Genomic DNA, 22130 nt, shown 5'->3' on the forward strand with positions numbered 1-22130 from the left:
GAAGGAAAAAAGCAATTGTTTTTCCTGATTGTGGTGTTCATTTATTGCATTTATCATTACCTCAGTCTTGCTTTCATACTGAAGTCAGATAGTGTTGCTTTGCTGCTACAGATTTGTATCCCATGTCGTGGCGATGCCAGTTTTCTCACTTTGACTGCATAGATCAATAAAAGAGGCTATGCTCTACCAATAACCCACCACCTTAGTCCACTGTAAGTATATTGATATATATATAGACTGGTGATAGGGGTGCATTCACACTATAGCACACATTCAAATAAGTTGTCATTTGAGGGTGTGGCACAAAACATTTTTGCATTTACAGTTTGCCAGACTTTCTTAGTAGTTGGTTTTTGGATCCAATTTCTGCACATAGTGATTTGATCCTTAATCATATTTCATTACTGTGCAACTAGTACTTAAGTTATTTAAGTACTGTTCAAGGTGAGTCTCCTGAGTAGTGTAATTGACAGGTGGAGTGGGTGGTGTTTTCTGTTGAATATGTTCAATCTGAACTGCTGATGTGTAGGACATTGATGCTCTTCATTAGAATCAGCGCTCCTGATCAGTTTATTGACTTGTGGTGTACTTTAAAGTGCAACTAAAGCCCAAACATGTTTCTTTTTAGCTTTGGATAAAGCAAAGAGGGATTAGACATCGTTCTGGGGGTTAATTGCTGAGTTATAACCCTCTCTTTATATCCAAATTAAAAAACAAAAGCTTTTGCCTTTAGTTCTACGTTAATGGCACAAAGATAAGCAGTTACACCAGAACACAAAAAAAAGTCTGTTCTCATGGTATAGTACAGGTATATATTTGCTATGTTTTAAAGTGCATGTTAAAAAGAAATAAGGTATTAATATTTTTTTGTATCTATACACAAATGTGTGTGTGTATTGTATATCTCAAATATACACAGTACATTCATAAAGTATTCAGACCCTCCTTCACGTTTATTTTGTTATGTTACAGCCTGGTACTAAAGTTTAAATGCATTTTTTTCTCATTAACCTACAATCCCCAGAATGACACAGTGAAAATATAATTTTAGAAATATCTGTGTATTTATTAAAAAGAAAACACTGAAATATCACATTGGCATAAGAATTCAGACCCTTTGCAACAACACTTGAAATTTATCTTGGGTTCCGCCCATTTCTGTTGATCAATGCTGAGATGTTTCTACACCTTGATCAGAGTCCACCCGTGGTAAATTAAATTGATTGGACATGATTTGGAAAGGCCATGAGGTCAAAAGAACTGCCTGCAGAGTTCAGAGAAGGGGTTATTGCAATTCACAGGTCTGGGGAAGGCTACAAAAAATGTATGTGGGTCCTTTCACTCTCACCCACTGTATCAAAAAGCTTGACTTACCCACTTCTGAAAGATTTGGGTTTGGACAGATTTCTAATTTCTTGCACATGATTTGGAAGGACAAACCCCTACCTCCTCGGTTCACCGACTATGAGCTATGGTGTTGTCAGGCCATGGACCAGAAGGGGGGTCTCGATAGTCTACTCTTCACTTACCTCCCCATCTGCCAAGTCATCCTACGTGCATTTCTGGGAGTCTGATTTCCAATTCCACTGGCGTCTGGCAGACGGCAAGCTTCAACTCCTTCAAAGGCATCTTGAACACTACTTTAATGGAAGCCAGTCTAAAAGTAAAATATCGAGATGGTATTATACTCCCTTAAGATTAGCCTCCATTTTCCCTGCAGCTAATCCTCTGTGTTTCAGGGGATGCCAGCTTATAGGCACGATGCCCCACATCTGGTGGGAGTGCCCCAGAATACGATCCTTCTGGAAAAAATATTCAATTTGATTGACAAGCTTGTGGGAAGCCAGATCCCTAGAACCCCAATGGTCGCCCTTCTCAACGCCTATATCCCTAAAATACCCAAAGCCTCTTGCAGGCTAATTCACTTCATTCTTCTAGGGGCTAAACTCACGGTGGCAAATGCCTGGAAAAATCCAAAACTATCCTTCGGAGTGGTAATCGGGAAGGCTTCCTGGATAATGACGCAGGAGAAGCTCTCCAGCATACTGCTGGATACGGCCAGCAAATTTGAGTCTACCAGGGAACCTGGGCTAATCATGTGGGTACTCCACTGAATACGAACTCCCAGCGTAATCTTTGTTTTGCTCTCAGTTCGATGCTCCTTTCTCTCTCTCCTTGGATTTTATCCCCTCCCGTCCTCTCTTCCCCCTCCCATTCTAACCCTCTTATGCTACGAAAGTTTACAGAAAACTGCAGGTTGCCTTTTATTTCCTTTATGGGTAATATGAACCAAGGCGAGTTTCTCACCCTCCTAGGAAGAGTTTGACGGAAGTTGGGAGCTGGAGATTCCTATACCGGTACAGTTAGTTCTCATATGGGGTACCGGAGGTCGGGAGTTCCTTCTCCCGACTGGCTGTGAATCTTCATTTTACCCAAGTCACGCCATGGTTCTCTTATCTCAAGTGATTTAATATTCTATTTGTTTTTGTGTACTAGTAGTTTCCCAAACTGTATGGTTACAAATTATTTCCTACCTTTGCCTTATACATGATGTCGTTTTCAAATGTATTTCTCTGGTATCTCAAAATTGAAAAAAAAAGAAATAAAAAAAAAATGTATGTGGTACTAAAGGTTTCCAAGAGCACAGTGGCCTCCATAATTCTTAAATGGAATACGTTTGGCACAACCAGGACTCTTCCAAGAGTTGGTTGACCTGTGAAACCAAGCAATTGGGGGAGAAAGGCCTTAGTAAGAGGTGACCAAGAACCAGGTGGTCACTGACTGAGCTCCAGAGATTCTATGTGGAGATGGGACAAAGTTCCAGAAGGACAACTATCACTGCAGCCCTCCATTGATCTGGGCTTTATGGCAGAGTGGCTAGACTGAGACATCTTCTCAGTGCAAAACACATAAAATCTTGCTTGATTGCAACAACAACAAAAAAAGCACCTGAAGGACTCAAGATTCTCTAGTCTGATGGAACCAAGATTGAACTGTTTGGCCCTAATTCTAAATGTTATATCTGGAGAAAACCAGGCACTGCTCATCACCTGCCCAGTACTATTCCAACAGTGAAGCATTGTGGCGGCAGTGGGGGAGTTTTTAGCAGCAGGGACTGGAAGAATGGTCAGGGTTAAGGGAAAGCTGAATGGAGCAAAGTACAGAGAGATCCTCATTGAAAACCTGCTCTACAGCGCTCAGGACCTCAGTCTGGGCTGAAGGTTCACCTTCCAACATGACAATGATCATAAACACACAGCCAACACAAGTGTTGAATGTCCCAGAGCCCTGACTTGAACCTTATTGAACATCGCTAGAGACACCTGAAAATGGCTGTCCGACAGTCCCCATCCAACCTGACTGAGCTTGAGAGGATTTGCAAAGAAGAATGGCAGAAAATCCCCCAATCCAGGCTTGCAAAGCTTGTCATTGTATACCCCAACAAGACTGTAATTGCGGCCAAAGTTGTTTCAACAAAGTACTGAGTAAAGGGTCTGAATACTTAAGTACATGTGATACTTCAGTTTTTTCTTTCTAATACATTTCCGGCATTTCTAAAATTCTGTTTTCACTTTGTCATTATAGGTTACTGAGTGTAGATTAATGAGAAAAAATGAATTTGATCAACTAGTATTAGGCTACAACATGACAACATTTTTTAAAAAAGTGAAGGGGGTCTGAATACTTTATGAAGTATATGAATGTGATTTATCTCTTTACACTGGCTTCTGAAAGTCAGCGGGATATTAGAGGCAGCAAGTAAAACCTGTTATCCCTAAAGTTGGTGGGTTGAAAGCAGAAAAAAGGGGCTTCACAGTTTATGTATGGGACTGTGTAGCTGCAGACTGGTCAGGGTGCCCATGCTGACCCGTGTCCACAGCCAAAAGTGAATACAAAGGGTACATGAGCATCAGAACTGGACCACAGAGCAGTGCAATAAGGTGACCTGGTCTGATGAACCATGTTGTCTTTTACATAAGGTATGGTGCGTCACTTACCTGGGGAAGAGATGGCACCAGAATGCAGTATAGGAAAGCCGGCAGAGGCAGTATAATGCTTTGGGCAATGTTCTACAGGGAGACCTTGGTCCTTGTCATTTATGTGGATATTATTTGACACGTACCACCTACCTAAACATTGTTGCTGACCAAGTAAATCCCCCCCATGGGGACAGTATTCCCTGTGGCAATGGCCTCTTTCAACAAAATAATGTGTCCTGCCACACTGCAAAAATTGTTTAAGAATGGTACGATGATGAGTTCAAAGTGTTGACTTGGTCTTCAAATTCTCAAGATCTCAACCCAATCAAGCATCTGTGGATTGTGCTGGAAAAACCAGTCTGATCTCACAACTTACAGGACTTAAAGGATCTGCTACTGATGGCTTGGTGCCAGATACCACAGCTTACTTTCAGAGGTCTAGTGCTGTCCATTCCTTAATGGGCCAGGCCTGTTTTGGTGGCAGAAGGGGAACCTACTAAGTATTAGGTGTGTGGCCATAAAGTTATGGCTGATTGGTGAGAGAGAGAGAGACTTGTAAAGCGCAACACATGCGAACTGAATCGCCTCTGGGCGCTGTATCCATTTCATGGGTAAGGAACCCCTTGACCTCAGAAGAGATAGGTTTTAATCTTTCTCCTGAAGGCCAAGTGGTCCGACTCCAGTCGGATGGTGGTTGGTAGTGCATTCCACAGGCGAGGTCCCTGGACTGCAAATCTTCGATCTCCTTTGGACTTGTATCTGGCCTTGGGTATCTGGAGGAAGTTTTGATTGGTGGATCGCAGAATGCGATTGGGGTTATGGGCTTTTATTTTTTCGCATAGATATTGGGGGGCGTTGCCTTGAATACACTTATGTATTAGGCAGAGTGCCTTGAAAGTGATTCTGTCTTTTACCGGCAACCAATGAAGGGATCTCAGTGAAGGTGAGATTGATTCCCATGTTTTTTTCCCAGTCACTAGTCGAGCGGCCTTATTTTGAACGACTTGCAGACGAGTGATTTGGTATTTGGGGAGTCCTAGATAGAGGGCATTTGCGTAGTCGAGTCTGGAATTGATGATTGTTCCCACCACGACTGCAATGTCCTCTTTCGGGATAAAGGGCATGAGTCTGCGTAGTAGGCGCAGCAGATGGTGGGATCCGCTGACTACTGACCCTATTTGTGCATCCATTGTCATGTAGGTATCGAAAATTACTCCGAGACTTTTGACTTTGGTGCTAGGGGTGATAGTTTTACCCAGAATGGGTGGGGGAGTCCATGTTGACGCGGGGTGATTTTTCCGGTTAGCATGAAACAGGAGAAGTTCTGTTTTCGAACCATTGAGTTTAAGATAACTGTTTGTCATCCAGTTATCTATTAGAGTGAGGCATTTCTCTAGTCCAAGAGAATGATCCTTTTTGTTGCAGATGCGGAAATACAGTTGTGTGTCGTCTGCATAGGAGTGGTAAAGTAACTTCTGGTTACTGATTTCAAAGAGAGGGCGAAGATAGATATTAAACAATACGGGCGATAAGGGAGATCCCTGAGGGACTCCGCATGACACTGTGCGTTTTTCAGAAGTGAAAGTCCCCAGTTTCACTATTTGTGATCGGTTTTCCAAGAAGGAGGAGAACCAGGGTAAAACACATTCAGCGACTCCGGCTACTTCAGCTAGCCTAGCCAGTAGTAGTCCGTGGTCTACAGTGTCAAAAGCCGCGCTTAGGTCCAGCAGTATCAGGAGACAAGATTCTCCTTCGTCTGCGGCCTCTAGAGCGTCATCCCATATTTTAAGCAGCGCCGTTTCTGTTCCGTGACCCGGACGGAAGCCTGATTGAAACAAATCGAGTGATTTATGGGTGTCTAAATGCAGTTGCAGCTGTTGTACAACTACTTTCTCCATTACCTTGGAGAAGACATTTAGAGCTGTTATGGGCCTCCGGTTGTTTGGGTCTTTGGGGTCGAGGGTAGTTTTTTTTAGAATTGGTTTTATTGTACCTTGTTTTAGCAAGGTGGGCACCATGCCCTCCTTGAATGATTGGTTAATGAGCTGCGTGATAGCTGGTGCCAGTATATCGGCACTTTCTTTCAGCAGTTTAGTGGGGATGATATCATTGGGTGCTGTGCTATTACACAGAGTCCCGATGATGTTTTTAGTGGCATAGATGGAAATGGGTTTTAGAGTGAATTTTGGTGGTTGCGACGGATTTATGTGGGTATTAGGTTTGTGATTTGGGGGGGAGTTGGTGACGGTTCCATTTTGCTGAATACTTTCACGGATTTTTTCAATTTTATTAATGAAATAATCCGATAATTCGTTGCAAAATTCTTGTGAATCAGAATTGGGGGCCTCTAAACAAGCTGGATTCATAGTCTGAGTGACCAGCTTGAAGAGTTCTCGGGGGCGGTTAAGGGCATTTGCGATGATGTTGGAGAAATGATTTTTTTTGGCCGTGAAGATTTCTTTGTGATATTTCTTTGTTATTATCTTGTAAATGGTGTGGTTTTTATCTGAAGAGCACCTTTTCCACGCAGCTTCTGCTCTTCTACGCTCTTGCTTTAGCAACGTCAGCTGTATTGGTGTATATAAACTGTGTGTATAATATATATACACATACATACTTTGTTTTTATTGTTTTAAAATAAAGAAAAGACCTAGCTGCTGCTAAATAAATGGGTTCATCTGCATAATTGTAAATCTAATTTAGAAATTAGAGGCAATGTTAAACAGCTTATTGATGGGACAATTTGACTTTTCCTGTTTTGAATAAAGGATTCTTACTGTAATAAATAGGAGCACTGTACCATAACAAATAGATTTTATGCAGATCATCACCTTTATGTTTGGGGAGGTTTGCAATATCAGATAAAAAAAAATGATTACTTATTCTACCATTCCAAAGTAATTGTTTATTATTTTCCTATTATACAAACACAAAGGATCAATATTACTGAACAGCCAACAGTGCTATAAATAGATTTCCTTCAAATATTGCCCGTATATTAGTTTTAGCAATCTGTGGCAATGTTATCTCAATGACACTGCTGCAGCCAACCTTTTCTAAACTTATATTGTGTGCGTTTGTGTGTATATGTATATACAATATGCTGTTGTATGTGTATATAGATATCTGCTCTGTGTGTGTAATATATATATATATATATATATATATATATATATATACACACACACAGTGGGTAGAATAAGTATTGAACATGTCACCATTTTTCTAGGTACATATATTTATATTGTGCTATTGACATGAAATTTTCACCACAAGTCAGTAACAATCCATACATGCTAAAAAAAAAAAAAAATGCATTCAGAAATGTAAGTTATGTGTAATAAAATGGAATGACACAGGGAAAAGGTATTGAACACGTGATGAAAGGGAAGTGCAAAAAGGCATGGAAAGCCAAGACACCAGCTGAAATGTATCAGTAATTAGAAAGTAGTCCTGCCCTGTGTCAGTTCAAATTAATATCAGCTGGTTCAGTCTCATTACCAAGGTGTCACACAGGAAACACCTCTTGATGGGAAAAAGCAAAAAACTCTCTCAAGACCTTTGCAGCCTTTCTGATGACATTGGTTACAGAAGGAAATTAATGTTCCAGTGAGCACTGTTGTGGCCATAATCCAGAAGCGGAAAGAACATAATTTCACCATAAACCAGCCACGATCAGGTGCTACTCGCAAGATTTCTGATAGTAGAGTGAAAATAATAATCAGAAGAGTTGTCAAAGCCAACGACCACTTGTGGAGAGCTTCAGAAAGACCTGGAATTAGCAGGTATAATTGTTTTCAAAGAAAACAAGAAGTAATGCACTCAACCGCTATGGCCTGTATGCACACTTGCCATGCAAGACTCCATTGCTAAAGTAAAGAAAAAGCATGTTTTAGCTTGTTTAGAGTTTGCTGCACAACATTTAGACAAGCCTGTAATATACTGGGAGAGAATATAGTCTGGTCAGAGGAGACCAAAATTGAACCATTTCAATGCCATAATACACATCATGTTTGAAGATCAAATGGCACTGCACATCAACCCAAAACACCCCCATACCAACAGTGAAGTTTGGAGGTGGGAACATCATGGCGTGGGGCTGTTTTTCAGCATATGGTACTGGCAAACTTCATGTCATTAAAGGACGGATGAATGGAAAAATGTACCAAGACATTCTTGATAAAATTCTGCTGCCATCTACCAGGATGATGAAACAAGGGTGGTCAATGATCCCAAACACAAAGGCAAGGAAACTCTAAATTGGTTTCAAAGAAAGGGAAAAAAAGCTGCTAGAATGGCCAGCCAATCACCTGACTTGAATCCATCAGAAAATCTATGGAAAGAACTAAATATCATAGTTCATAGAAGAGGCCCACGGAATCTTTAAGATTTGAAGACCGTGTGAAAGAATGGGCCAAAATTACAATGCATGCTAGTTCATACAGGAGGTGTCTTGAAGCTTTCATTACCAACAAAGTATTAAATACATTTCAGTTAGTGTGTTCAATACTTGTTCCCTTTGTCATTACGTTTTATTGCACATAACTTAATTTCTGAACCTTATTGGTTTTGGTTTCTTTGTATGTATGGATTGTATGGGTTGTTACCGACATATGATGAATATTTCATGTCAATAGCATCTTTAGAAATATATCTCCCTAAAAAAATGATATGTTCAATTATTTTTACCCTCTTTCTCTGTGTCTGTCTCTCTCTCTCTCTCTCTCTCTGTGTCTGTGTCTCTCTCTCTCTCTCTCTCTCTCTCTCTCTCTCTCTCTCTCTCTCTCTCTCTCTCTCTCTCTCTCTCTCTCTCTCTGTGTGTGTCTGTCTGTCTGTCTCTCCATTTTTGTTAACATCTCATTTATATCTTTTCATGTGGCAACACTGAAGAAATTACACTTTGCTACAATATAAAGTAGTGTGTGTACATCTTGTATAACCGTGTAAATTTGCTGTCTCCTCAAAATAACATAACACACAGCCATTAATGTCTAAACTGCTGGCAACAAATGTGAGTACACCCCTAAATGAAAATGTCCAAATTGCACCCAAAGTGTCAATATTTTGTGTAGCCACCATTATTTTCCAGCACTGCCTTAACACTCTTGGGCATGGAGTTCACCAAAGCTTCACAGCTTGCTACTGGAGTTCTCTTCCATTCCTCTCTGACGACATTACAGAGCTGATGTTGGAAGACCTTGCACTCCTCCACCTTCTGTTTTGAGGATGGACCACAGATTCTCAATGGGGTTTAGGTCTGGAGACATGCTTGGCCTGTCCATCACCTTTACCCTCAGTTTCTTTAGCAATGCAGTGGTCGTCTTGGAGGTGTGTTTGGGGTCGTTATATTGGAATACTGCCTTGGGGCCCAGACTCCGAAGGGAGGGGATCATGCTCTGCTTCAGTATGTATCTGTACATGTTGGCATTCATGGTTCTCTCAATGAACTGTAGCTCCCCAGTGCAGGCAGCACTCATGCAGCCCAAGACCATGACACTTCCACCACTATGCTTGACTGGTTTATCTTGGTCTCATCAGACCACAGGACATGGTTTCAGTAATCCATTTCCTTAGTCTGCTTGTCTTCAGCAAACTGTTTGCAGGCTTTCTTGTGCCTCATCTTTAGAAGACAACCGCCATGCAGACCAACTTGATGCAGTGTGCGGCGTATGGTCTGAGCACTGACAGGCTGACCCCCCATTCCTTCAACCTCTGCAGCAATGCTGGCAGCACTCGTACATCTATTTCCCAAAGATATCCGCTGGATATGACGCTGAGCACGTGCATTCAACCTCTTTGGTCGACCATGGCGAGGCCTGTTCTAAATGGAACCTGTCCTGTTAAACCATTGTATGGTCTTGGCCACCATGCTGCAGCTCCGTTTCAGGGTCTTGGCAATCGTCTTATAGCCAAGGCCATCTTTATGTAGAGCTCCTCAGAGTTCTTTGCCGCAAGGTGCCATGTTGAACATCCAGTGACCAGTATGAGAGCTTTAACACCAAATTTAACGCACCTGCTCCCCATTCACACCTGAGACCTTGTAACCCTGGCTAAATGGGCCCAATTTGGACATTTTCATTTAAAGGTGTATTCACTTTTGTTGCCAGCGCTTTAGACATTAATGGCTGTGTGAGTTATTTTGAGGGGACAGCAAATTTGCACGGTTATACAAGCTGTACCCTAACTACTTTACATTGTAGCAAAGTGAAATTTCTTCAGTGTTGTCACATGAAAAGATAAAATTAAATATTTACAAAAATGTGAGGGGTGTACTCACTTTTGTGAAATACTGTGTGTGTGTGTGTGTATATATATATATATGTGTGTGTGTGTGTGTGTGTATATGTATATATATATATATATATATGTATATATATATATGTGTGTGTGTGTGTTTTTTGAGTCCATCAAGGAACTCAAGTCCTATCCCTCTGTGTGGTTGATCATGCTTTTTGTACTACTTGCTACAAGTGAAGCATGCAGGTAGTAGGAGGGTTTGTCCTGTACTGCCTATATTTTTTTCTGTAGACTGCAGTATAACCCAGTGTTTTTCAATCTTTTTCAGTCAATGCACCTTTTAAAATTATGGACAGTCTTGAGGCACCCCATTCTAAAATGTAAAAAAACTATTCTAAATAGTCTTACATAATGCAGCAACATCCACCGGTAGGACACAATTAGCTGTGTGTTATTTTTTTCTTTCAAAGCAAATCCACTTTTGCTTCATCCACCCGCTGGCTTGTATACAATTTTTGATACATTTTTAGGCATTTTGCCAAGGCACCCCTGAAGAAGCCTCAAGGCACCCTGGTTGAAAAAGGCTGGTAAAACGAAAAAAAAAAATTCTGTGTCCCTTAGTGGACTCCAAGGAAAGGATTTTACAGTGAGTGCAAAAATCATATGACCTCTCTGGCCACCCTGGTACAGGTGTAGGCTGTCGCAGATCACTCTAATGATTTAGATTAAAGGTAATTTGTGTGAGGGCAGTGCAGAATTGGGAAATGGGTACATTCTCTCAACATTTATTAAGTCCTTACTCATGTGATATAGTTGGTAGTTAGTCATCACTTCTAAGGCCAGGTTTAAACTGGTAAGACATGCGCTCCGACTTTGGGAGCACATGTCGCATAATGTGTATAAATCAGTAATTCCTTATGAGAGCTGGTTTTACTGGTCTGACACAAGTCGGTCTGACTTTGAAAAAGGTTCCAGCACTACTTAGGTCCTACTCTCAGCCCATTGAATATCATTGAAGTCGGATCATCATCTTAACTGATCCGACTTTGGCATGCGACTTGTGCTCTGAGGATCTTGAAGGGGAACACCTTTGCCAAAATAATAACCGCTTAGGGTTCCCCCCAAAATCCATACCAGACCCTTATCCGAGCACGCAGCCCAGCAGGTCAGAAAATGGGGGGGGGGGGAGCAAACGCCATCCACCTCCTGGACCATACCATGCCACATGCCCTCAACATGGGGAGGTGGGGGGCCTTTTCCTGACAACCCTGGATGGTGGTTGTGGGGGTGCTTATCAGAACCTGGAATCCCCTTTAACAAAGGGGCCCCCAGAACCTGGTCCCCCAGCCATTCAGCAAAAAAGTGTCAAAAAAATAAAACCAGCAGTTCTTTATTGAAGCAGCTCCAGCCTCTCTTCTCCCTACAGTGATGTCTTCATCCTCTGGTTCTTCTCGCAGCGCTGATGTCTTCTTCCCCCCTGGTACTTCTCCCCACTGATGTCTTCTTAAAATCTATACTAGACCAAAGGGTCTAGTATGCTCTTGCGGGGAACCCTACGTGTTTTTTTTGGCAGGGGGTTCTTCCTCAAGATTAAAGACTCAAACGGCCAGGTGTCTTTAAGCAATTTTTTGGAAAAAATACACTTTTTTTAATTAAAAAATAAGAAAAAGGTAAAAAATGTATGGCCAGCCTATGCCACAGACAGCCAGACAACTAGCATTTTGAGAAGCATGGTTAACCTGTCTACTTCAAACATCAGCAACACATTGCAAGAAGTTATCATACATGTATTGATTTGTACTTTTGCTATACCGTCTAAACAGAACTCTTGGAAATAGTTTTGCTTTGTGAATGGAGAAAACCTCTGTGCAGATGAGTGTATGCCACTTTAAATAATTAGTGTTTTGTCAGTGCTGTGAAACCCCATTTTTTCTCTACTTTCTTCAAGAACCATACAGAATAAAAGCATCAATCGTCATAATCATTTTCTTTGCGTTGTTCCAGTAGAAGCACTTTGTCTTGCATCAAATGTAATTGATCCTGAAGCAGCGTAATCACAATTACTCACTTTCTTAATTGGCCTGCCCAAAATCAGAAAATGGAAACCGATCGGCAGTGTTTAGATCAATAGCTTTATAGCAGAGTCTCTGGGGGTTGGGAGATAGTGGTAATGGGCAGATCAATTGACTTTGGATGCCAATCAGCAGCTATGTGTTTTGCATAGTAAATGCTGCTTACCTGTTTAGAAGTCGGCATTTAAAGAACAGAAGATATATATATATATATATATATATATATATATATATATATATATATATATATATAGCTGTGGCAAAGTTGTTTTTATTTTTAATTGTAAAAAAAAATCTAGTTTTTCAGTGTATATTTTTTTAAGAAAAAAAAATTAGCACATAAAAATTTTTTCTTTAATTTAAAGGTCTATCTGGTCGGTTACTAAGTAGATGTGTAAGGAAGTTCATCAATAAAATCAGAGGCAAAAAAACAAATTGTGTACTAATTTTTGAAAGTTCCAAAATGAGGGAGATGGTCATGTTGAACCCTCTATATTCAATAGCATAATGATTCAGGTAATATGCCTCCAATAAGTAGGGCCCAGAATTTCAAAAGTTAGGAGATTTCTTTAGCCTTGTGTTTGTTTTTTGTTTTGTTTTTTATTGAAAAATTACTGAATTTCTTTTACTCATTATAGAAGCCAAGGTATGCAGAATACCATCTCTGATACATTAATGGGCCACTTTATTAGGTACACTTTGCTAGTATCGGTTTGGACCCCCTTTTGCCTTCAGAACTGCCCTATTTTTTTGTGGCAGAGATTCAGCAAGGTGTTGGAAACATTCCTCAGAGATTTTGGTCCATAGTGACATGATGGCATCACGCAGTCGCTGCAGATTTGTCCGCTGCAAATCCATAATGCAAATCTCCATCTCTCATTCCAAAACATCCCAAAGGGGCTCTATTTGATTCAGATCTGCTGACTGTGGAGGCCATTGGAGTACAGTGACCTCATTGTCATGTTCAAGAAACCAGTGGTGATATGATTGGAGCTTTGTGACATGGTGCATTATCCTGCTTGAAGTAGCCATCAGAAGATGTGTACACTGTAGTCCTAAAAGGATGACGTGGTCAAGAACAATATTCAGGTAGGCCATGGCATTTAAACAATGCTCAGTTGGTACTAAGGGGCCCAAAATGTACCACGAAAATATCCTTTATTACACCACCACCAGCCTGAACTGATACAAGGCAGGATGGATCCATGCTTTCATGTTGTTTATGCCAAATTTTCACCCTAGCATCTGAATGTTGCAGCTGACATCAAGACTCATCAGACCAGGCAACATTTTTCCTATCTTCTATAGACCAATTTTGATGAGCCTGTGCAAATTGGAGTCTCAGTTTTCTGTTAGCTGACAGGAGTGACACCCAGTGTGGTTTTCTGCTGCTATAGCCCATCTGATTCAAGGTTCGATGTGGTGTGCATTTAGAGATGGTGTTCTGCATACCTTGGTTGTAATGAGTGGTTATTTTCAGTTACTGTTGCCTTTCTATCATCTCGAACCATTCAGACCAGGGCTGCGCTGACTTCGGACTTGATAAAACACGGTGGACCAACACCAGTAGATGACATGGCTCCCCAAATCATCATTGACACTGGAAAATTTTCCATTTCTGGAGGAAGAGTGGAGAGGCACAGAATCCAAGTTGCATTAGGGCCAGTGTGAAGTTTCCACAGTCGGTGATGATTTGGGGAGGCATGTCATCGGCTGGTGTTGGTCCACTGTGTTTTATCAAGTCCAAAGTCAGCGCAGCCCTCTACCAGGAAATTCTAGAGCACTTCATGCTTCCCTCTGCTGACCAGCTTTATGGAGATGCTGATTTCATTTTCCAGCAGGACTTGGCACCTGACCACACTGCCAAAAGTACCAATACCTGGTTTTATGATCATGGTATCTGTAGCTTTATAAAAGTATATATCTAAGATTTATTATCTCAAAGATATGATATGGTTTAAATAAGAGTTCTTTTGACCAGAAGTGAAAGCTTCAACATAATAAGCATTTATTAGAGAATTGTTATTAGTCTATCTAATACACCGCACACATTTACAGTCTTAAGCAAGGGAGTAAATATTAGTTTCAAATACAAAGTATGTACATCACACTACAAATATCAAACAGAAAAAAAACATATGACAAAGCAAGTAAGTGCTGGGAGATGGTCTCTTATAATTACCTAAAATAATGACTTCCTGGGCCCAGGTCATCTCATCCCCTCACTCTATTGATTGAGGCTCTCCTTTTATGAGCCCCTCTCCTATTGACTTAAACAGGGTCACTAGGATTGGCTACTGTTGTCTCTCTCCTCCCTCTGGGCGGGTCTCTCCCAAATATGGGCAATATCTTCCTACATGAATTTAGTGATAATTAGATTTGAAGATAAATTAATTAAACCAAAGGTCGTTAACTTCCCTTGAATGCGGAACTTTGCTATACATGGAAGAATACAGCCAATGAAGGCAGCTCCGCCTAGACTACAGGTTTGATGTGATCTCTTCCTGGCTTTTTTGTATATCAAGTAGGTATAGGAGACTGACCGGCTCCATGGCACCTCGTCACCCAACATTCATGCATAACAAAAGGGGACTGTTTAAATAGATTTTCTCAGACCCAGCCTGTCAGCCCAGTTAACCCTTACAGAAACCATCTCCTACACACTACACATTTCTTATCCTAAATTCAATATGTATATACACACATCTATGTGCAATTATTCCCAGTTGCTAATGGCGATTACTCATACAACTTCTCATAAGGCAACAGTATCAGTGTGTTTGATTGGCCAGCAAACTCGACTTGACCCAAACACCATAGAGAATCTGTGAAACGAGACACCAGACCCAACCATGGAAGAAGAGCTGAAAGACGTTATCAAAACATCCTGGGCTTCCATAACACCTCAGCAGTGCCCCAGACTGATCACCTCCATGCCACACCGCATTGATGCAGTAATTCATGCAAAACTATCCCTGACCAAGTATTGAGAGCATACTATACTGTACATGGACATACGTTTCAGCAAGCCAACATGTCTGTATTAAAAATCCTTCTTTTTTTTTCTTTTTTATTATGTAATAATCACATTTTCTGAGATACTGAATTTTTGGTTTTCACTAGCTGTAAGCCATAATCGTCAAAAAAAAAAAAAGTGTGATATATATATATATATATATATATATATATATATATATATATATATATATATATATATAATGGAGTTTAACTTTTTGCATTTAATTACTGAAACTTTTTTAAGATATTCACATTTTGTGAGATGCGGTTGAGATCTGGAGCTCTTTCTCCTGCCAGTAGCATCTTGCTGACCTGAAGATCATCTAAATTTACAAAAACAATCCAGCCCCTACATAAATAGTACTTTTTTTTATTTTTTTATTCTGGCTTATATATTTTTGAATATAAGTGGTATGAGCAATATTTAAATGGACATAAACACAAGCAAGCTGGAATCGTTCATTCTTTGTTAATCTCACTTCAAAATCTTTGTCTTTAAAAAATTTGGCCCATCCATAACCAATGGTAAATATTCTTTTTAAATATCATGGACATTAATCAATTGATTTTCCTATTACACAAAATTGTATTGTTTATTAAAATGGACTTAAATGAATATCCAAAATCAATACTTAACAGCGATCTGGGATGCTAGCTGCTTGCTTCTGTGTGGTATTGTTTATTGGCTTTTTATTGATCTATTTTGTGTCATTTTGTTATGCTGATGCTTGATTTATATGGTGTTTCTGCATCACTGATATGTGAAAGCTTCTGTTTTTACACCATTTTATTTTCTGTATAAAAATGCTATTGTGTAGCTTTGTTCTAATAAGAGTTTGCAAAGGACCAAATGAAAATTTGGCTCAGGATCATAGTGACCATTGGGTATAAAAAAAAAATCAGAAAGAAAAAGATGGAAGTTGTCCAGCTCACAGTAACCAAACAGTTGCTAGCTCTCATTTTGTATTCTACATTTGTTAAACTGAAGAAGTGGCTTGGTAATCTACAAAACATCTGCAATTTTATGGTAAAAGTCAAGTTAAATCTAACGATTCACTACTAGAAACAGAAAGAAAGTTGCAGCTAGAATGTGATTGGGGTCGTTATATGGCTTTACATGGGACAAGCTTTTGTTTGCGTGATGTGTTTTTGGAACTGTTGTGCAACAATCATGTCATATTTGGAAAGCCATCAGTTGTATTTAGGGACTTCATTATGAAAATTCTCTATTGTTTTCTGCGGAAGTGGCAAAGAACTGCACTGAATTTTGAATGAAAACAAGAAGGTTGCCCAAGTATGCCATACTTTGTGCAATTTTCTTTCCTTTTACCAAACTGGTTGAAGGAAAGAAAATCATTCAATGGGGAATCCCTCCCACTGCGCTATTGTATTTTTACAGTGGGGGGGGGGGTTCCTTGCCATCAGAATACAATGATCAGTACTGTACTGAAGTTGAATATAGAATTCAGTACAACCAGCCTGCTCATAGATAGAAATTCTGAAAATGTTATCCATCCATGCATTAAGGTGAAAAAACTTCTGCCAGTCACCTCTTCGCGCTTTTCCTCAGCCCGGGGTTCTCGGCCCTTGATTGCATAGATTGATAGCAGTGCCGCCATTGGCTCCCGCTGCTTTCAATCAAATCCAATGACATGGGGGGCAGGGCCAAGTCCTGCATTCGGCTTGATGGATGGACTGGATGGGTGGATTTGATGGACTGTACAGAATTGGAACTCTAGTGTCAGTATCGTGCCGCTATGGTCCTGAAGATATGCAGTGGCCGATTGGGTGATTTAGACCCCAAAATCCAACTATTAATGTTTTGTTTTGTAAAAAGCGGCGATTTTAGAAAAGAAATCCCCTTCGGGTGAACTAAATACATGAAGGTAATCTTTATAGTAGATCCTTACCTGCTGTATTTTACCTTGCACCTTTTCCTATATTATCTTTTGTACCACCATCCCCTCCCTTTAGAATGTAAGCTCTATGAGCCGGGCCCTCCTGTTCCTTTTGTACCAGGGGTGTCCAAACTTTTTTCAAAGAGGGCCAGATTTGATTAAGTGAACATGCGTTAGGGCCGACTATTTTGCCTGACATTCTTTGAACCATTAAAATTTGGTGTGTTCGTCTGAGCACTAATACACAGCCCAACAAGAATTCTCTTGCCTTTGTGGCTGTGTGTGGTGAAGAGATGAGCTTGGGCGTGTTATTTGGATATACTGTATATATTTCTTTTGTGGCCTTTAATGAATCCCAGAGCGCTGCTTAGGACTAAGGATGATGGGCGTGTTGTTTGGATATACTGTATTTATCGGCGTATAACACGTACGGGCTTACCATTGCCATGAATGCAGTTTCACCATTGCCATGAATGCAGCCTTACCATTGCAACCTCACCATTGCAGCCTCACATGTGCCATGAATGCAGCCTCACATGTGCCATGAATGCAGCCTCACATGTGCCATGAATGCAGCCTCACATGTGCCATGAATGCAGCCTCACATGTGCCATGAATGCAGCCTCACATGTGCCATGAATGCAGCCTTACCATTGCCATCAGTGCAGCCTGAACGATGCCCATCTGCAGCCTCGGAGGGCAGAGGGAGGGGGGCGGGACGAGTGCCGACAGATTACAAACAGAAGAATCTCTTGTTTACCTCTTTGGCCTCTTTTATACAACGTCCCGCCTCCTGTGATAGACAGAACAGTCGTCCAATGGCATCCCAGGAGACGGGACTTCCAATAGAGGCGCTGCTGAGTTAACAGGAGATTCTCTTCATGTAATATGACGGTGCTCGTCCTGCCCCCTCCCTGTCCCCTCCAAAGCAGCACCAATAAATACAGTACAGGCCCTGGGGGCCACAAACAATACATATATCCAAATCCCCAGGGGGGCCGTATTTGGCCCCCGGGCCGGACTTTGGACATGCCTGCCCTATACATTGTAAAGTGCTATGTAAATTGTTGGCACTATATAAATCGTGTATAATAATAATAATTTTAAGTAGACGTTCCATAGCTCAAGCTGAATAGCGGAGGGAACTAATATTTAATAAATATTTCTCCAATAGTTTATTTTTATATCGTTAAGAATTCTTAAATCCTTCATTATTTGTATTATTTATTTATTTTTGTTTATCCTAGCACTAAAGAGGATCAGTTTTCTGTTGGAATTCAGCCGCCCCCAGGGGAACTTCTTCTACCAGTTACTATGTCAGAAACAGACTTTAAGAAAGAGCAAGGTGAGAACTTTCAGCTCTGTAATGACATTTTAAGTTATGACATGGTACTATATGATTGATCTTAGATCACAAAGTAGTAAAGTGCACCTGTCATTAGTAATAAATACAAAAGGAGCAGGACAAAGAAGGTAAGCACAAATGTGTATACAGTAGTGAAAATGTTGTCTATTTATAAAAAGTGAAGCTTAAGTGTATATAAACAAAAATACATATTTCTCCTTTACCAATCCTTGGATGTGGTGGCTGCATAAGTTTTAATTTTTCAAGTTAAGCACATTTTTAGCAGTTACAGATGATAGTTATTGATAATGGCAGAAGTGCAGTGTCCTGGTAGGTTTATGCGAGCTGAAAAGACAGCAAGACAATCTTCTCACTTTTGTAAACTACTTATCTCATCAGGTATCATGTAATAGAGATGAACAAAAGCAGAAATGTTTGAGTTCCGCTTGTGTGACAACCAATGGCTCCTTCTATAGATACAGTGGAAGTTTGTGCGTAAATACCATCCAGGGACAGGAAGCATGTTCTTTTCAGGATCACCAGTGGAAATTACCAGGATTTTGACTTCGCTGTAAAATCTTGGAGTACATTAAAGGACACAGTAAAGTTAATTCAGAGCCCCAGAATGGTGATCCCTAGTTTAGAAAAGAGCCAAAATCTGAGGCCAGCACCTTCGTGAGCACTCATTGGGATGCCCATCCCAGTCTTAATCCATAGGGTTCAGTATTGAGTTGGCCCACCCTTTGCAGCTAGAACAGCTTCAACTCTGTCCACATGGTTTAGTGTGTCTATGGGAATGTTTGGGTGGCCTCCAGGGGAATTGACAACCACTACAGATATATTGAGGACTGTGGGGCTTTGAATGGATAAAATGCTATAGAGAGATGTATATACTTGTAATGCTTTCAATATAACATGTCATTGCCATGATAGATATAGTGCAATGTGCATTAATAATAATGATCAAAAACGTTCCACACTGAAACAAAACAGTTGAAGGTTCAAACATCCCTATCACCCCATATGTATCAGTTCATAAAGCGCATGTAGTCTCAAAACTTTTAAACTGATAAATTGGGGTAGAGGCTAAGGTTATTATTGGTGCAGTCTCAAATTTTCAACTGTGATTGGTCTCCTTTCTCAGATGGTAGTTCATCTCCCCCTCATGAGAGTTGTGTGATAAGGGGATTTGATTTGTATGGAGGCTTCTAAGAGTGGAATCCATTTATGTTCTCATTCAAAAATGCATCATGTGGATCCTGTGCTTTAGATGGAAAATATTAAGTCAGGCAAACGCTGTGGTCAAGAGGAGGTGATGAAGGCCCAGAGTAATTTAGGATGCATCTGTCTCAACAAACATGGGTTACCTTCCTCTCAGTCAAATATATACCATTCTGAGGATTGAGCATGCATGAGGGTACTCTGGTCTAGAGATGGATGTGAAAGTCTATGAGGTGTTGTAATATACAGTATATCTGTTCCACATATGTAAACTGCCTCCCACGCATGAGTATCCATACAACCAGTGCAAAGTTTTTAATCTACATCAAAGTCACAAAGGTATATGTGTGGAATTACTGTGAATTGAGGATACGATCCATCATCTGTCAAGCACTGGTAATCTCCATCAAAGGCATCCAAAATAAACCTGGCACAGTAAATAGCACTATGCAAAGTTTTCTCCACGAAATTCAAAGTCCTGCATATTTGGCAATAACATGCATAAGGTATCTCGGGCTTAGTTCAATGACTGCTTTCAAACACGGCTCTCCTTGTGCTCTAAATGTGTTGCAAAAGGTTATTGTTTAAAGCGTACTTATTGTGTAATCCATAGTTTACATCCGGTGTCCCATCAGTGAGTGGAATAGGTAGCAGGATAAAAGCCTGACCAGTTTTGCTTCCGACTATGTTACTTTAGGACTGTGAAGTAAGAAAACCCCATTCATTGAAATAGGGGGAAAAAGGTGTGCCAGAAGAAGAAGGAAACCCTATAAAACCATATTCTAAATAGTTCCCTGAACCTACCTAATCACAATTCCTGACATACAGATAATTATATGTAGGTGAATAGTAAATATATAAACCTAAAAGCGCCTATGGATATAGGTTAATCTTTATGACAATATCAGCTGCAAAATAAACTTGCTAAATGGCAGTACAGCAAATAAAAGCAATAAACAATGAAAAAAATAAAATTGTACTAGGTATTAGTCTGCCATAAGTACTGGACAAAGCATTATCATCAGATGTATAAATTGGTGGAAATAGATCATATGCAGTCCCATAAGGTGCTCGTGCACAATCGATGTCTCCTATGGAGTAGTGCTCAGACTGGGTGCCCCACATAGATGTACACTCACCCCTCAGTGTTGACCACCTATCGCTAGTATGGTCTTGTAAGGATGTGGGGATACCCCGATAACAGATCCTTTAGGATGGCGTCTTTGAGTTGAGATATGCCTCATAGGAATGGGTTGGGATGATAACAGGAAAAATCCTCATTGCGCAATGGCGTTTAAAATATTTATTTGATCCACAAATATATAAAAGTTACACTTACATTGCTGAGTGCCTGATAGACCTGGTACCTGGCGTCTATAGCAGGCAATTCAAAATAAAGGGTAAACGGCCTTAGAACGAAATATCCCCTGTGCGTGGCGTCCTCGTGCTCGATTCCCGGGTATAGTTGAATTGGGCGGAAGTAACGAGCTGACGCGGTATTACCTCAACGTTTTGGCTAATCACAAAGCCATCATCAGGAAGTAGTCCATTTTTTCATATGTTGGTGAATAGCCAAAGGGCTCCTGGGAGCCCAAATGAACAGGAAGTTGGAGTGGGGAGACACCATATTATACATGCTACTTCTTGGTTATAAAAATGGCTTACATACCACTCAGTTTAAGCAAGAGGGAATGCGACTCTGGAGAAAAAAATTACAGAACACCTCCCTGTGGCATAAAATATGGAAAATATCCCCACCTCTCTTGGGAGTGCAGATCTTTTTAATAAACTTAACCTTCATAGCAGAGATATCACCAACATGGGATTCCCCTGAAATGTCTGGCTACATTGGTATTTTAATTTGTCTGAACACTATACACATGTTTGTAAACGGCCCCTTAACCCTCTTGTGGTCCTACCCACGTATTGTATGTGGCACAGATCGCACGTCATCAGATAAACCACATATTTGGTGTTACAGTTGAGAAGAGATGAGATGTCAATGTTGTGGCATGAAAAGTATTGCCCCCCCCCCCCCTCAACTGTAATTCTAGAGGTTAGAAACCTAACATTTTGGCCCCATATTCCATAAAAAATGGAGGTTTGTGCGAACCTTTAAGGCTTTGTGTAAAAAATATGGACTTGTTATGTTATTGATGTTCTATTGTCATCTTTCTTGCTGTTTTTGCTTTCTGCTGGCTTAAGCCTTCCTAGCTGCTTTATCGCTGGTCTGCAAGTTAAGGTGAGTGCACAGCTTGTCATCTGTCTTCAGGCATTAGTGATAAATAGAATTATAGTGTTTCTGCCGTGATCCTTTTTATGTGCTGTATGCAGTAATTTTGTATATTGAAATAAAGGT

General features: G+C 40.5%; 1 protein-coding gene across 3 annotated transcripts in view; it reads left to right on the top strand.

Moving 5' to 3' along the window:
• Window positions 1–22130, top strand: part of AP3B1 (adaptor related protein complex 3 subunit beta 1) — a 468642-nt gene that overhangs the window by 390690 nt on the left and 55822 nt on the right. For all 3 annotated transcript variants that reach the window (XM_040340812.1, XM_040340820.1, XM_040340803.1), the window contains exon 25: window positions 18453–18550. In XM_040340812.1, the coding sequence (XP_040196746.1) occupies window positions 18453–18550 (98 nt within the window). The remainder of the gene's footprint in view (window positions 1–18452; window positions 18551–22130) is intronic.

The sequence above is a fragment of the Rana temporaria genome, chromosome 1 (genome assembly GCF_905171775.1).
Source record: "Rana temporaria chromosome 1, aRanTem1.1, whole genome shotgun sequence".
Classification (NCBI taxonomy): domain Eukaryota; kingdom Metazoa; phylum Chordata; class Amphibia; order Anura; family Ranidae; genus Rana; species Rana temporaria.